Source organism: Electrona antarctica (genome assembly GCF_951216825.1).
Source record: "Electrona antarctica genome assembly, chromosome: 13".
Classification (NCBI taxonomy): Eukaryota; Metazoa; Chordata; class Actinopteri; order Myctophiformes; family Myctophidae; genus Electrona; species Electrona antarctica.
The window spans coordinates 51648892-51665229 of record NC_136794.1 but is presented as its reverse complement, the minus strand read 5'-3'; the positions used below and the strand labels follow the sequence as shown (position 1 = coordinate 51665229).

The 16338-nt window shown below is 42.0% G+C and overlaps 1 protein-coding gene across 1 annotated transcript in view; it reads right to left on the bottom strand.

Annotated features, from left to right (window-relative positions):
- The window catches only part of rasa1a (RAS p21 protein activator (GTPase activating protein) 1a), a 55720-nt gene that overhangs the window by 33675 nt on the left and 5707 nt on the right, over positions 1–16338 (bottom strand). The window contains exons 2-11 of the mRNA XM_079518945.1: positions 14912–15064; positions 13761–13896; positions 13234–13304; positions 11989–12106; positions 9435–9466; positions 7302–7354; positions 6810–6993; positions 5883–5961; positions 5147–5270; positions 955–1111 (exon numbers count right to left, since the gene is read on the bottom strand). Of these exons, the coding sequence (XP_079375071.1) occupies positions 955–1111; positions 5147–5270; positions 5883–5961; positions 6810–6993; positions 7302–7354; positions 9435–9466; positions 11989–12106; positions 13234–13304; positions 13761–13896; positions 14912–15064 (1107 nt within the window). The remainder of the gene's footprint in view (positions 1–954; positions 1112–5146; positions 5271–5882; positions 5962–6809; positions 6994–7301; positions 7355–9434; positions 9467–11988; positions 12107–13233; positions 13305–13760; positions 13897–14911; positions 15065–16338) is intronic.

Here is a 16338-nt window from a genome sequence, read left to right as displayed (position 1 = left end):
TTGATCCCATGTACACTTTGTCATAAATTGGTTACTGGATGCACATTGCGCCCACCAGATATAACTGCAGAGAAGACATGGACCCGAACTCAAGATTCACAAAATAAGGCCTATTGCGACATATAAATACTATATACCGTATGAAACAGAAGACTCTCTGCTTTCATAAGAAAAAAATCACACCCGTGTGAACTGAGTGGTGTAAGGTTTTATATAGCATGATCAGCTGTGGTCTGACGTAATGTCTGACGTAATGAAATAAGGTAAGGTATTATGTAGCCTGATCAGCTCTGATCTGACGTAATGAAATCATACCCGGATGTGATTTCACAACTGGCTTTTTCTGTGCAGAGAAAATGACCACGGTTGCTACGGTCATCCAGTTCACCCGGGTGTGATTTAATTACGTCAGAAATTATTTTGAACATAGCAACCATGGTCATTTTTTTATGCACACAAAAGCCAGTTGTAGGAGTGGTTTACACCACTCAAAAACTTCTACTGTAGTAATAATAAAAATCACACCCATGTGAAGTGAGTGGTGCAACTCTGTCCCATATTCTGCTTATTCAATACAGCTCGCTATATACGGACTGAGGCAGAAAGTCATGTAAACCTTTTATTTACAGTTTGGTCTGTAAACTTCTACTGTAATAATTAAAATCACACCCCTGTGAAGTGAGCGTTGCAACTGTTCTGTACTTATTCACTACAGCTCGCTATATACGGACTGAGACAGAAAGTCATGTAAACCTTTTATTTACAGTTTGGTCTGTAAACTTCTACTGTAATAATAAAAATCACACCCCTGTGAAGTGAGCGGTGCAACTGTTCTCTACAGTTGCGCGGTGCAACTGTAGAGAACAGTTGCACCGCTCACTTCACAGGGGTGTGATTTTTATTATTACAGTAGAAGTTACCTGCCAAACAGACTGTCGTGGACTCTTCAGTTACCTGCCAAACAGACTGTCGTGGACTCCGTACACGGAGCACACGCTGAGGTCGATCAGGCCTTTGGGTTTGGTCGCTCTCTTCTCGCTCTCAAAGTAGATCAGCTGGGCGTCGTTTCCCTCCAGGATGAAGTACAGGTTCTTCCACCGCTTGCCTTTTCCTGGAGGGGGGAGAGAGAGAGAGAGAGAGAGAGAGAGAGAGAGAGAGAGAGAGAGAGATACAGAGAGAGAGAGAGAGAGAGAGAGAGAGATACAGAGAGAGAGAGAGAGAGAGAGAGAGAGAGAGAGAGATACAGAGAGAGAGACACAGAGAGAGAGAGACAGAGAGAGAGACAGAGAGAGAGACAGAGAGAGAGAGAGAGAGAGAGAGAGAGAGAGAGAGACAGAGAGAGAGAGAGACAGAGAGAGAGAGACAGAGAGACAGAGACAGAGAGAGAGAGAGGGTGTTAAACAGGATGTATCCTATATTAACAGGATGTATCCTATACTAACAGGATGTATCCTATACTAACAGGATGTATCCTATACTAACAGGATGTATCCTATACTAACAGGATGTACCCTATACTAACAGGATGTATCCTATATTAACAGGATGTATCCTATATTAACAGGATGTATCCTATACTAACAGGATGTATCCTATATTAACAGGATGTACCCTATACTAACAGGATGTATCCTATATTAACAGGATGTATCCTATATTAACAGGATGTATCCTATATTAACAGGATGTATCCTATACTAACAGGATGTGTCCTATACTAACAGGATGTATCCTATAGTAACAGGATGTATCCTATATTAACAGGATGTGTCCTATATTAACAGGATGTATCCTATACTAACAGGATGTGTCCTATACTAACAGGATGTATCCTATATTAACAGGATGTATCCTATATTAACAGGATGTATCCTATACTAACAGGATGTATCTAACAGGATGTATCCTATACTAACAGGATGTATCCTATACTAACAGGATGTATCCTATACTAACAGGATGTATCCTATACTAACAGGATGTATCCTATATTAACAGGATGTATCCTATATTAACAGGATGTATCCTATATTAACAGGATGTATCCTATACTAACAGGATGTATCCTATACTAACAAGATGTATCCTATACTAACAGGATGTATCCTATACTAACAGGATGTATCCTATACTAACAGGATGTATCCTATACTAACAGGATGTATCCTATAGTAACAGGATGTATCCTATACTAACAGGATGTATCCTATATTAACAGGATGTATCCTATACTAACAGGATGTATCTAACAGGATGTATCCTATACTAACAGGATGTGTCCTATACTAACAGGATGTATCCTATACTAACAGGATGTGTCCTATACTAACAGGATGTATCCTATAGTAACAGGATGTATCCTATATTAACAGGATGTATCCTATACTAACAGGATGTATCTAACAGGATGTATCCTATACTAACAGGATGTATCCTATATTAACAGGATGTATCCTATACTAACAGGATGTGTCCTATACTAACAGGATGTATCCTATACTAACAGGATGTGTCCTATACTAACAGGATGTATCCTATAGTAACAGGATGTATCCTATATTAACAGGATGTATCCTATATTAACAGGATGTATCCTATACTAACAGGATGTATCCTATATTAACAGGATGTATCCTATACTAACAGGATGTATCCTATACTAACAGGATGTATCCTATACTAACAGGATGTATCCTATACTAACAGGATGTATCCTATATTAACAGGATGTATCCTATATTAACAGGATGTATCCTATATTAACAGGATGTGTCCTATACTAACAGGATGTATCCTATACTAACAGGATGTATCCTATACTAACAGGATGTATCCTATATTAACAGGATGTATCCTATACTAACAGGATGTATCCTATACTAACAGGATGTATCCTATACTAACAGGATGTATCCTATACTAACAGGATGTATCCTATACTAACAGGATGTATCCTATACTAACAGGATGTGTCCTATACTAACAGGATGTATCCTATATTAACAGGATGTATCCTATACTAACAGGATGTATCCTATACTAACAGGATGTATCCTATACTAACAGGATGTATCCTATACTAACAGGATGTATCCTATACTAACAGGATGTGTCCTATACTAACAGGATGTATCCTATATTAACAGGATGTATCCTATATTAACAGGATGTATCCTATATTAACAGGATGTATCCTATACTAACAGGATGTATCCTATACTAACAGGATGTGTCCTATACTAACAGGATGTATCCTATATTAACAGGATGTATCCTATACTAACAGGATGTGTCCTATACTAACAGGATGTATCCTATACTAACAGGATGTGTCCTATACTAACAGGATGTATCCTATATTAACAGGATGTATCCTATACTAACAGGATGTGTCCTATATTAACAGGATGTATCCTATACTAACAGGATGTGTCCTATACTAACAGGATGTATCCTATAGTAACAGGATGTATCTAACAGGATGTATCCTATACTAACAGGATGTGTCCTATACTAACAGGATGTATCCTATAGTAACAGGATGTATCTAACAGGATGTATCCTATATTAACAGGATGTATCCTATACTAACAGGATGTGTCCTATATTAACAGGATGTATCCTATACTAACAGGATGTGTCCTATACTAACAGGATGTATCCTATATTAACAGGATGTATCCTATACTAACAGGATGTGTCCTATATTAACAGGATGTATCCTATAGTAACAGGATGTATCCTATACTAACAGGATGTATCCTATATTAACAGGATGTATCCTATACTAACAGGATGTATCCTATACTAACAGGATGTATCCTATAGTAACAGGATGTATCCTATACTAACAGGATGTGTCCTATACTAACAGGATGTATCCTATAGTAACAGGATGTATCTAACAGGATGTATCCTATATTAACAGGATGTATCCTATACTAACAGGATGTGTCCTATATTAACAGGATGTATCCTATACTAACAGGATGTATCCTATACTAACAGGATGTATCTAACAGGATGTATCCTATATTAACAGGATGTATCCTATACTAACAGGATGTGTCCTATATTAACAGGATGTATCCTATACTAACAGGATGTGTCCTATACTAACAGGATGTATCCTATATTAACAGGATGTATCCTATACTAACAGGATGTATCCTATATTAACAGGATGTATCCTATACTAACAGGATGTATCCTATACTAACAGGATGTGTCCTATACTAACAGGATGTATCCTATAGTAACAGGATGTATCTAACAGGATGTATCCTATATTAACAGGATGTATCCTATACTAACAGGATGTGTCCTATATTAACAGGATGTATCCTATACTAACAGGATGTGTCCTATACTAACAGGATGTATCCTATATTAACAGGATGTATCCTATACTAACAGGATGTATCCTATATTAACAGGATGTATCCTATACTAACAGGATGTGTCCTATACTAACAGGATGTATCCTATAGTAACAGGATGTATCCTATACTAACAGGATGTAGTACCTTTATTAAACAGGATGTATCCTATAGTAACAGGATGTATCCTATACTAACAGGATGTATCCTATACTAACAGGATGTATCCTATACTAACAGGATGTATCCTATACTAACAGGATGTATCCTATACTAACAGGATGTATCCTATACTAACAGGATGTATCCTATACTAACAGGATGTGTCCTATACTAACAGGATGTAGTACCTTTATTAAACAGGATGTATCCTATAGTAACAGGATGTATCCTATACTAACAGGATGTATCCTATACTAACAGGATGTATCCTATACTAACAGGATGTATCCTATACTAACAGGATGTGTCCTATACTAACAGGATGTATCCTATAGTAACAGGATGTATCTAACAGGATGTATCCTATATTAACAGGATGTATCCTATACTAACAGGATGTGTCCTATATTAACAGGATGTATCCTATACTAACAGGATGTGTCCTATACTAACAGGATGTATCCTATATTAACAGGATGTATCCTATACTAACAGGATGTATCCTATATTAACAGGATGTATCCTATACTAACAGGATGTGTCCTATACTAACAGGATGTATCCTATAGTAACAGGATGTATCCTATACTAACAGGATGTAGTACCTTTATTAAACAGGATGTATCCTTTCTTGACGATGTTCTTGTAGAAAGCGTCTTTGGGTTTCCGTCGGACGGTGTTGTAGATCTCCTTACCGTCCACGATGTCGGAGATCACCTGTTCCTGGTGCTGGGAGGAACACATTTATACACCTTTAGATCACCTGTTCCTGGTGCTGGGAGGAACACATTTATACACCTTTAGATCACCTGTTCCTGGTGCTGGGAGGAACACATTTATAACATTTAGATCACCTGTTCCTGGTGCCGAGAGGAACACATTTATACACCTTTAGATCACCTGTTCCTGGTGCTGGGAGGAACACATTTATAACATTTAAATCACCTGTTCCTGGTGCTGAGAGGAACACATTTATAACATTTAGATCACCTGTTCCTGGTGCTGGGAGGAACACATTTATAACATTTAGATCACCTGTTCCTGGCGCTGGGAGGAACACATTTATAACATTTAGATCACCTGTTCCTGGTGCTGGGGGGAACACATTTAGATCACCTGTTCCTGGCGCTGGGAGGAACACATTTATAACATTTAGATCACCTGTTCCTGGTGCTGGGAGGAACACATTTATAACATTTAGATCACCTGTGCTAATTATTTTGACCTGAACTGAAACCGCATCCTTCAGGTTGTAGTAGTAGTAGTATTATAGTATACAGTATGAGTACATTAGTAGTAGTAGTATTATAGTATATATTATGAGTACATGAGTATTTTTACCTGAACTGAAACAGCATCCTTCAGGTTGTATCCCTCAACGATCTGCTCTTTCTTATAGTGCTCGATGATGTCATCAACACTGGACAGAAAGACAGACAGGTACAACTCATTACAATTATGTCATCCACGCTGGACAGAAAGACAGACAGGTACAACTCATTACAATTATGTCATCCACACTGGACAGAAAGACAGACCAGGGCTAGGTAACTAGATTAACCTGTTATAATATCGTCCTCCCATCATGTACTGGTTGTAGGGCATGGGTTAGGGTTAGGTTAGTAATAATAACTACCTGTTGTAGTATCTCCCTCGCATCATGTACTGGTTGTAGGGCATGGGTTAGGGTTAGGGTTAGTAATAATAACTACCTGTTGTAGTATCTCCCTCGCATCATGTACTGGTTGTTGGGTGTGGGTTAGGGGTTAGGGTTAGTAATAATAACTACCTGTTGTAGTATCTCCCTCGCATCATGTACTGGTTGTTGGGTGTGGGTTAGGGGTTAGGGTTAGGTTAGTAATAATAACTACCTGTTGTAGTATCTCCCTCCCATCATGTACTGGTTGTTGGGCGTGGGTTAGGGGTAGGGGTAAGGTTAGGGTTAGGTTAGTATAACTACCTGTTGTAGTATCTCCCTCCCATCATGTACTGGTTGTTGGGCGTGGGTTAGGGGTAGGGGTAAGGTTAGGGTTAGGTTAGTATAACTACCTGTTGTAGTATCTCCCTCCCATCATGTACTGGTTGTTGGGCGTGGGTTAGGGTTAGGGTTAGGGTTAGGGTTAGGGTTAGGGTTAGGGGTAGGGGTAAGGTTAGTAATAATAACTACCTGTTGTAGTATCTCCCTCCCATCATGTACTGGTTGTTGGGCGTGGGTTAGGGTTAGGGTTAGGGGTAGGGGTAAGGTTAGGGTTAGGTTAGTATAACTACCTGTTGTAATAACGTCCTCCCATCATGTACTGGTTGTTGGGCGTGGCGGGGCGTGGGGGGGCGTGGTTGTTGGGCGTGGGGCAGATCTTAAACCTTTGGATGTTCTCATTGGTACGAAAGAACAGAGAGTAATCTCCTGGAGTGTTGTCTGAGGGGCGAACGAGGAAGCTGCACACCTGGCCCACTGCGAGAGAGAGACATAGGGACAGAGAGAGAGAGAGAGAGAGAGAGAGAGAGAGAGAGAGAGATAGGTATACACAGAGAGAGAGAGAGAGAGAGAGAGAGAGAGAGAGAGAGAGAGAGAGAGAGAGAGAGAGTCAGAGAGAGAGAGATAGGTATACACAGAGAGAGAGAGAGAGAGAGAGAGAGAGAGAGAGAGAGAGAGAGAGAATCAGTCACCAGAAAAAAGGAAAGGTTATTTCGATGAATCGAACAGGGTTAAAATTTGAAAAAAAGTGGAAGTAATAATAATAGTAATAATAATAATAATACCTGTCATCAGCAGCGTGTATGCTTCCTGCTTGCTGATCTTCCCGTGATACCACCTGGTAATTCATTTACACATTCATTAATTACACTTCAGACGTGTGGAGCCGTCATAGCTAATCCAACCCACTGATTGTGACGACGTGTACACACGTCCTAGCGCTTTGTCTTTGATATCAAAACGGAGAATATATTCAGATTTTATTTTCTTTGTTTTGGGGTTGGCCCATCCTCTGCCGTTCACTTCCCTGTTTACAGAAAGAAAGGCTCGCCGTGCGTAATCTAGGGAGCTCTCCGTGGTTCTGAAGCTCTCCGTGGTTCTGACCAGATGGCTCTACTTCTGTCTTCATTTCTGACTTCAACAACATCCCTCTCGCCCGGAATATTAACGCTTCTAGAGAGACTTTATCGTAGTCATCGTAAAGGTAAGCAAGCAACATTATGGCTCCCGGTTTTTGTACGGAACGGAAGCCCCTGGCTTTCAGAGTAAAAGCTGCCATATCTTCCCGGCACCCTGAGCTTCTAATTTGAAAGAAATCCCGGCGCTGATTGTGTTAACACCTTAGAAGCCCGGAACTATTTAATCCATTTCATCCAGGGTGCCCATCATTTGTAGCGCACGGACCACTTTTACCGGCGCACCGGAAGCTGGTGTGCATGTCTGTGTAGCAGCTAACAATAGCCACACCACTCTAGAGTCGATCGACAACAACGGGAGGTAATAATAAATCTATCGCGACTAGCGACTGGACCGCTGAGCGCCGTCTAACACAGGATCTTTTTTCAGAATTAGACGGGATGATTTAGATCGGGAGTTATGATCGTTTTAAGATTTTTCGTCAGCTAAAAAGGCAGGGGAGATGACGTGTCACTTTTTGACACGTCATCGGATCGGGCAACAAGCGCTCCAAGGCTCTAGAGCGATGCGAACGGTTTTGTTTTCATTAATCTCCGTCTTGTTTATCAATCTCCGGCTTGGGCACTTGACCGTGACCTTGCACTTGGACGGAGAACTCCGGCTTGGACATCCAAGGTGTTAATAAACACATTGATTACACTGTATACTGTACATGACCCAGGTGGTCCCTGCTACACCCTGGATCAATAAAAGGATCAATATTACAATGTTTTAACCCATTTGGACCTGAGGACGATTCTAAATCCTCAGTTTTCTGAAAAACCCATGTTTTTATGTCAGTCGTTCTCAAAGTATTTCATGACAAGGCCCCTAAAAAAATTTTTATTTAGACGCAAACCCCCATCTGAGAATATGTTGTTTCCAGGCGAAGGAGCAGCGGTTCTACTCCGAGTCTCTCTCGTGTGACTGAACTTCTCACCCTATCTCTAAGGGAGATGAACTTCTCACCCTATCTCTAAGGGAGATGAACTTCTCACTCACCCTATCTCTAAGGGAGATGAACTTCTCACTCACCCTATCTCTAAGGGAGATGAACTTCTCACCCTATCTCTAAGGGAGATGAACTTCTCACCCTATCTCTAAGGGAGGTGAACTTCTCACACTATCTCTAAAGGAGGTGAACTTCTCACCCTATCTCTAAGGGAGATGAACTTCTCACCCTATCTCTAAGGGAGATGAACTTCTCACCCTATCTCTAAGGGAGATGAACTTCTCACCCTATCTCTAAGGGAGATGAACTTCTCACCCTATCTCTAAGGGAGATGAACTTCTCACCCTATCTCTAAGGGAGATGAACTTCTCACCCTATCTCTAAGGGAGGTGAACTTCTCACCCTATCTCTAAGGGAGATGAACTTCTCACCCTGTCTCTAAGGGAGATGAACTTCTCACCCTATCTCTAAGGGAGATTAACTTCTCACCCTATCTCTAAGGGAGATGAACTTCTCACCCTATCTCTAAGGGAGATTAACTTCTCACCCTATCTCTAAGGGAGATGAACTTATCACCCTATCTCTAAGGGAGATGCCAGCCACCCGTCGAAGAAAACTCATTTCGGCTGCGTGTATCCGCGACCTTATTCTTTAGGACATTAGGACATGAAGCGGAGAGAGGCATGGCTGTGAGAGGCCTGGCTTTGTCTTGTCATTATTTCTCTCATTCTCTGTCATTTTTTAAATTAAATAAAACATATTTTGAAAAGAAAGTAAAGTTTAAACTCACACTTTTCCTTCGTGTGGATCCTCTTCCCGCCCCTGAAAAAAAACAACATCGCCATTATTGAACAGCACAGCTTCCTTCCGGCCAATCACAGCGGCCGATGTCGGCGCCATATATAGGCTATTAATTCTGGCGACAATTCCATTCTCAAACTTGGAGGATATTACTACAATTAGTAGTTAGTTAATGTGTAGTAATAAAATGTTGTCTTTTTTTATGTCCAATTTTGAAATAATAATTCATTTGAAATTAAATAAAATGGTACCATTGACTTAGCCGTTAGCGCGGCGGAAAGAATGACTCGTCTCTCCTAATCCAGGGCGCTCTCCGTGGTGTTGAACGGATCGATATACTGGCGCTTCATTTCTGCTCCGCATCCGTCTCTCCCGCAAAATATGAACGCTTTTTGGATCATATATCGTATAAATTAAAACGATCGCAATGTAAGCTAGCTATGTAAAGTAAACTTTTTTTAGTGGATTGTTTCCGGGTCGTGAGTTTCCGAGTAAAAGCGGCCATGTCTTTCCGGCACCCCAGAGCTCCTATTTTGAAGGACTTCCGGCACTGATTGTGTTAAGCCTTTTGCTGCTGGCATAAAAGACAACGCAGCAGCAGCGCTCGAGGATTTCCGAAAGGATTTCAGCAACATTGTGACCTTTGACGATCATTAGAGGAGATAAAGACAGCGTTACACCTCTGGGATGCTTTGAGAAACCCCCAGTCTAAAGGGACACTTCACCCTTTTTGCAAAAGAAAAGAATGTTAATGACGTTTAGAAGATTTAGAACACTTTCCTGGGGGTCTTTATGTGTGCAATATGTGGTTTTAGATATTTTAGATTTTAGCAGTGAGCCCAGTGTCTCTGATGTCATCGACACTGGGTTCACTTCCTACTTCTTCTTACTTACTCATTTGGTACAAGCACCAAAATGTTAAGGCCCACCCTTAACATTTTCACAGAGACTCAACGCAAACATTTCCTAAAAAGTAAGTAAGATTAAGATTTAGAGAAGATTTTTACAGCTCTAGCAGTGATTCTCAACCTGTTTAAAAGGACCCTCAGTTTGACATGTATTAGTCTACGGATAACTTAGAAACGTGACTTGGAAACCTGACTTGGAAACGTGACTTGGAAACGTGACTTGGAAACGTGACTTGGAAACGTGACTTGGAAACCTGACTTGGAAACCTGACTTGGAAACCTGACTTGGAAACCTGACTTGGAAACCTGACTTGGAAACGTGACTTGGAAACCTGACTTGGAAACCTGACTTGGAAACCTGACTTGGAAACCTGACTTGGAAACGTGACGTGGAAACGTGACTTGGAACGTTTTCAGGATTCCAATTCAAAAATAGCAAAAGATTATTCAGGATTTCAATTCGAACTAGAAAAAGTGCCCCTCGGGGCACAGGTCTCCACCAGGGCAGGTCAGGTTGTGGCCTCCTGGTGGCGCTATAATAGGCCAATGTGAAAAAGGTACAATTTCTTCTTACGACTTGGATGGCAAATCGGGCCAATCCTGCAAATTTTGAAAGTCACTGTTAGCCAATCAGGATGGAATATGCAATATCGGACAGATCTGTCTTGATCACATGACTATAGAGATACTGTGTAACGATTTGCGGGATTTTTGGACAAAATATGGAGGAGTAATATCAAAAAATGTGTTTTACAAAAGTCGGCCTCCTGGTGGCGCTATAACAGGCCGTTCTGGAAAATGTGGGGCAGAGGTTCATCGTTGGCATCCAGGGAGTGTGTGTGCAAAGTTTGGCATGGATCGGGCCAACGGTGCCGGAGATTAGCTGGTAACGGACGCACACACACACACGGACGGAGTGCAAAACATACTCTCTCCCCATGCCTTCGGCCTGGTGGAGACAATAATTGCAAAAATAGCCGATCTACAAGCTCAAAGCGCATCACAGCTTGTAGATCGCCTATTTTTGCTACGAAAGAAATATGCAATGTGGCCCCTCTGGAGTGAGTGTGGAACTATAGTGGCCCTCTGGAGTGAGTGTGGAACTATAGTGGCCCTCTGGAGTGAGTGTGGAACTATAGTGGCCCTCTGGAGTGAGTGTGGAACTATAGTGGCCCTCTGGAGTGAGTGTGGAACTATAGTGGCCCTCTGGAGTGAGTGTGGAACCATAGTGGTCCTCTGGAGTGAGTGTGGAACTATAGTGGCCCATAATCTCACCACATCCTCTACCAGGTCCTCTACGATCAGTCCTTAGTATTAGTAGTATAGTAGTAGTAGTGTTAACTAGTACTAGTAGTATTAACTCACCACATCCTCCACCAGGTCCTCTACGATCAGTCCTTAGTATTAGTAGTATAGTAGTAGTAGTGTTAACTAGTACTAGTAGTATTAACTCACCACATCCTCCACCAGGTCCTCTACGATCAGTCCTTAGTATTAGTAGTATAGTAGTAGTAGTGTTAACTAGTACTAGTAGTATTAACTCACCACATCCTCCACCAGGTCCTCTACGATCAGTCCTTAGTATTAGTAGTATAGTAGTAGTAGTGTTAACTAGTACTAGTAGTATTAACTCACCACATCCTCCACCAGGTCCTCAACGATCAGGCCTCCCTCTTCGGTCCTCACGTTGGTCACCCACATCCAACCGTCATCCAACTCGTTGTGGACGATGAACATGTCTCCTTTCAGGAAGCTGAAGCATTATTGTTATGATTATGATTATGATTCATAAGGAAGCTGAAGGGTAAATATTGTTATGAATATTATTCATCAGTTCTTCTGGAAGAGCTGCCAGGTGTCTGGACGTTTATAACACAATGTATTCATTTATCAGCCTCTCTTAATCCAGAGTGATTTACAGTAAGCAAGAAATAGTCATCTAGGATCATAAGAACCTAACATCTGTCTAACTATGAGTCTACACTATAGAATGCTCCGTCTATAATAAATGCCATCTAAGTTACGTAATTTTTGCCTTTCCATACGCCTGTAAGGTCGTCGAGGCTAGGGGAGGGGCTACGGGCTAAAATGGAGTCTGAAGAGGTGGGTTTTCAGACTACGGTGGAATATTGGGAGTGAGTCTGTAGTTCTGACTGCAATGGGAAGTTCATTCCATAGTTTAGATTGGGAATGAGTCTGTAGTTCTGACTGCAATGGGAAGTTCATTCCATAGTTTAGATTGGGAATGAGTCTGTAGTTCTGACTGCAATGGGAAGTTCATTCCATAGTTTAGATTGGGAGTGAGTCTGTAGTTCTGACTGTAATGGGAAGTTCATTCCATAGTTTAGATTGGGAGTGAGTCTGTAGTTCTGACTGCAATGGGAAGTTCATTCCATAGTTTAGATTGGGAGTGAGTCTGTAGTTCTGACTGCAATGGGAAGTTCATTCCATAGTTTAGATTGGGAGTGAGTCTGTAGTTCTGACTGCAATGGGAAGTTAATTCCATAGTTTAGATTGGGAGTGAGTCTGTAGTTCTGACTGCAATGGGAAGTTCATTCCATAGTTTAGATTGGGAGTGAGTCTGTAGTTCTGACTGTAATGGGAAGTTAATTCCATAGTTTTGGAGCCAGAAGGGAGAAGAGTTTGGGACGTGTGGAGCGTTGTCCCGGCGTTTTTTGTGACTGTTCTGCCAGCAGCCTCCCTGTGTAGGCCTGATCTGAGCGATGGGGTAACTACATGAGTGTGAAACCAAACCACTGTCATGGTTCTCACTGTGTACACGAACGCACGCACGCACGCGCACACGCACACGCACACACACACACACACACACACACACACACACACACACACACACACACACACACACACACACACTACCTTATCTCATCGGTGTCAGGTACTTTGGTATAAGGCAGAATGGCGCGGACTCTCCTCCTGTCTTCTACAGGCTGGAAGACAATTAGCAACAATTAAATTAAAATATATCTAATGACACTATATGACACTTATTGTCGCCTCCGGCTAATCTTTGCCCCTTGAATAAGACAAGCATGGACACAGACTGAAAGCATGGTGGCAGTCGATGTGTTAACACATCTGATGCTCAGGACGAGTATACTCGTTCTAAGACGTTTTATATCAACACGAGAAGGCCTCGCTGTTTTCCACTTTCACTCCGGTTGCTAGGGGCCGGTTGCTAGGGCCCCCGCCTGCCCTGTTTGAGTGCGCGCACCCGTTAGCTTCTGTTTTAGCCGCGATGTTTAGGCGCCGTTTTCTCTACGGCGCTGTCCGTGGTGATCAGATCGGCGATGTTCGAAGGTCATTTCTGATTTCACGGTGTACGGCAGTACCAGGTTCTCACCCGTTATAATAATAATAATAATGATGTAATGTCCTGTTCTCACCTCTGGGGGCGCCACTGGAGACAGCAGCTTCTCTCCTTTCAGCAGACAGGAAACGTAGCTGTAGTAGCCAATCAGGTCGGAGAGAGACGAGAAGCGCCGCCCACCGATGTAATAGTCTCCACACATGGCGATGATCCTGAAGGGTTAACGATAATATATGTAAATATATGCAATAGTCTCCACACATGGCGATGATCCTAAAGGGTTAACGATGATGTCAATTAGGAATGTTACAAACTAGACGTTCTGCTCACCTTCGGCACATCTAGCTTATCCCATTCAGGACGGGAACCCCTTTTGGTGTTTTAAGCATTATTGCGAACGCAGTGAGCATTTACTATGAGACCCAGCAGATCCTGTCTGTGTGTCTGTGTGTCTGTGTGTGTGTGTGTCACGCTGTAACACCACCCGCCCACCACCAGAGGGCGCAGCTGTATCACACACAAAAACACACACACACATGCACGTGCACAGACACGCACACACACGCACCGCATGCACGCACGCACGCACGCACGCACGCACGCACGCACGCACAAAACTTGACTTAAAAAAAACTTAACTTAAAAAAAAAACTTAACTTAAAAAAAACACTTAAAAAGGAAAAACTTTAAGGAAAAACTTAACTTAAAAGAAAACTTAACTTAAAAAAAAGGAAAAACTTTAAAAGGAAAAACTTAAAAAACTTAACTTAAAAAAAAACTTAACTTAAAAAATAAAAAAAAACTTAAAAAAGGAAAAACTTTAAGGAAAAACTTAACTTAAAAGAAAACTTAACTTAAAAAAAAAAAAAAACTTAAAAAGGAAAAACTTTAAAAGGAAAAACTTAAAAAACTTAACTTAAAAAAATACTTAACTTAAAAAAATACTTAACTTAAACAAAATCTTAAAAAACACAACAAATAGAGAACTTAAAAAAAAACATAAATTACGTAATTTATTCTAATTGTTGTTTTTGCAATTTACGAGCTGCGTTCGCTTCCCGCGTTCGCGCGTCTTACTTGTGTTATACTTTAGCTGTTGAAAAATAGCAGATCTACAAGCTCGTAGCTCGGCAAGCTCTCAGATCTGCTATTTTTGAAAAATCGTGAAAATGTGGCGCAATGTGTCTATGTGTGTGCGTGTCCATGCGTGTGTGTGTGCGTGCGTACCTGAAGTGGTTGACCACGCTGGTCATGCTCAGGAAGGACAGGACGAAGGATCCCGGCCGTCGGTCGCTCTCTCTGATCAGATAACTTCCTGGTTCCCTGGCCTGCCGCAGTCGCTCCTCCGCAATGGTACGGTCCAGTTTACCATGGTACCACCTGGGAAACACACAGGGTTAATGGTACGGTCCAGTCCAATGGTACGGTCCAAACACACAGTCTGAGGTCCCAAACACACACAGCCTGACTTCCCTTATATAGCATTTGAAACAGACTTATAGCATGTCATGTAGACAGCACAATAAGTGCATTGTATGTAGTCATAGCACTTCATAGTATATATGTACAGCATAGTATAGCATATATGTATAGTTTATATGTATAGTGTCATTATATAGATATGTTCTAGTTATAGTTTATATGTATAGTGTCATTATATAGATATGTTCTAGTCACGTTCTTAGCTTATGCATGTTTCGCGATAAATGTATTTTACATATGTGATGTATTCCCATGTTTTTTGTTCTTGCTTAATGTAAGTCGCTCTGGACTAAGAGCGTCTGCTAAATGCCTAAATTGTAAATTGTAAATTGTCCCAAACACACACAGTCTGAGGTCCCAAACACACACAGCCTGACGTCCCAAACACACACAGCCTGACGTCCCAAACACACACAGTCTGAGGTCCCAAACACACACAGCCTGACGTCCCAAACACACAGCAGTCTGAGGTCCCAAACACACAGCAGTCTGAGGTCCCAAACACACAGCAGTCTGAGGTCCCAAACACACACAGTCTGAGGTCCCAAACACACACAGTCTGAGGTCCCAAACACACACAGTCTGAGGTCCCAAACACACACAGTCTGAGGTCCCAAACACACACAGTCTGAGGTCCCAAACACACACAGTCTGAGGTCCCAAACACACAGTCTGAGGTCCCAAACACACAGTCTGAGGTCACAAACACACACAGTCTGAGGTCCTAAACACACAGCAGTCTGAGGTCCCAAACACACACAGTCTGAGGTCCCAAACACACACAGTCTGAGGTCCCAAACACACAGCAGTCTGAGGTCCCAAACACACACAGTCTGAGGTCCCAAACACACAGTCTGAGGTCCCAAACACACACAGTCTGAGGTCCCAAACACACAGCAGCCTGAGGTCCCAAACACACACAGTCTGAGGTCCCAAAAACACAGCAGTCTGAGGTCCCACACACACACAGACTGAGGTCCCAAACACACACAGTCTGAGGTCCCAAACACACACACAGTCTGAGGTCCCAAACACACAGCAGTCTGAGGTCCCAAACACACACAGTCTGAGGTCCCAAACACACAGCAGTCTGAGGTCCCAAACACACACACAGTCTGAGGTCCCAAACACACACAGTCTGAGGTCCCAAACACACAGCAGTCTGAGGTCCC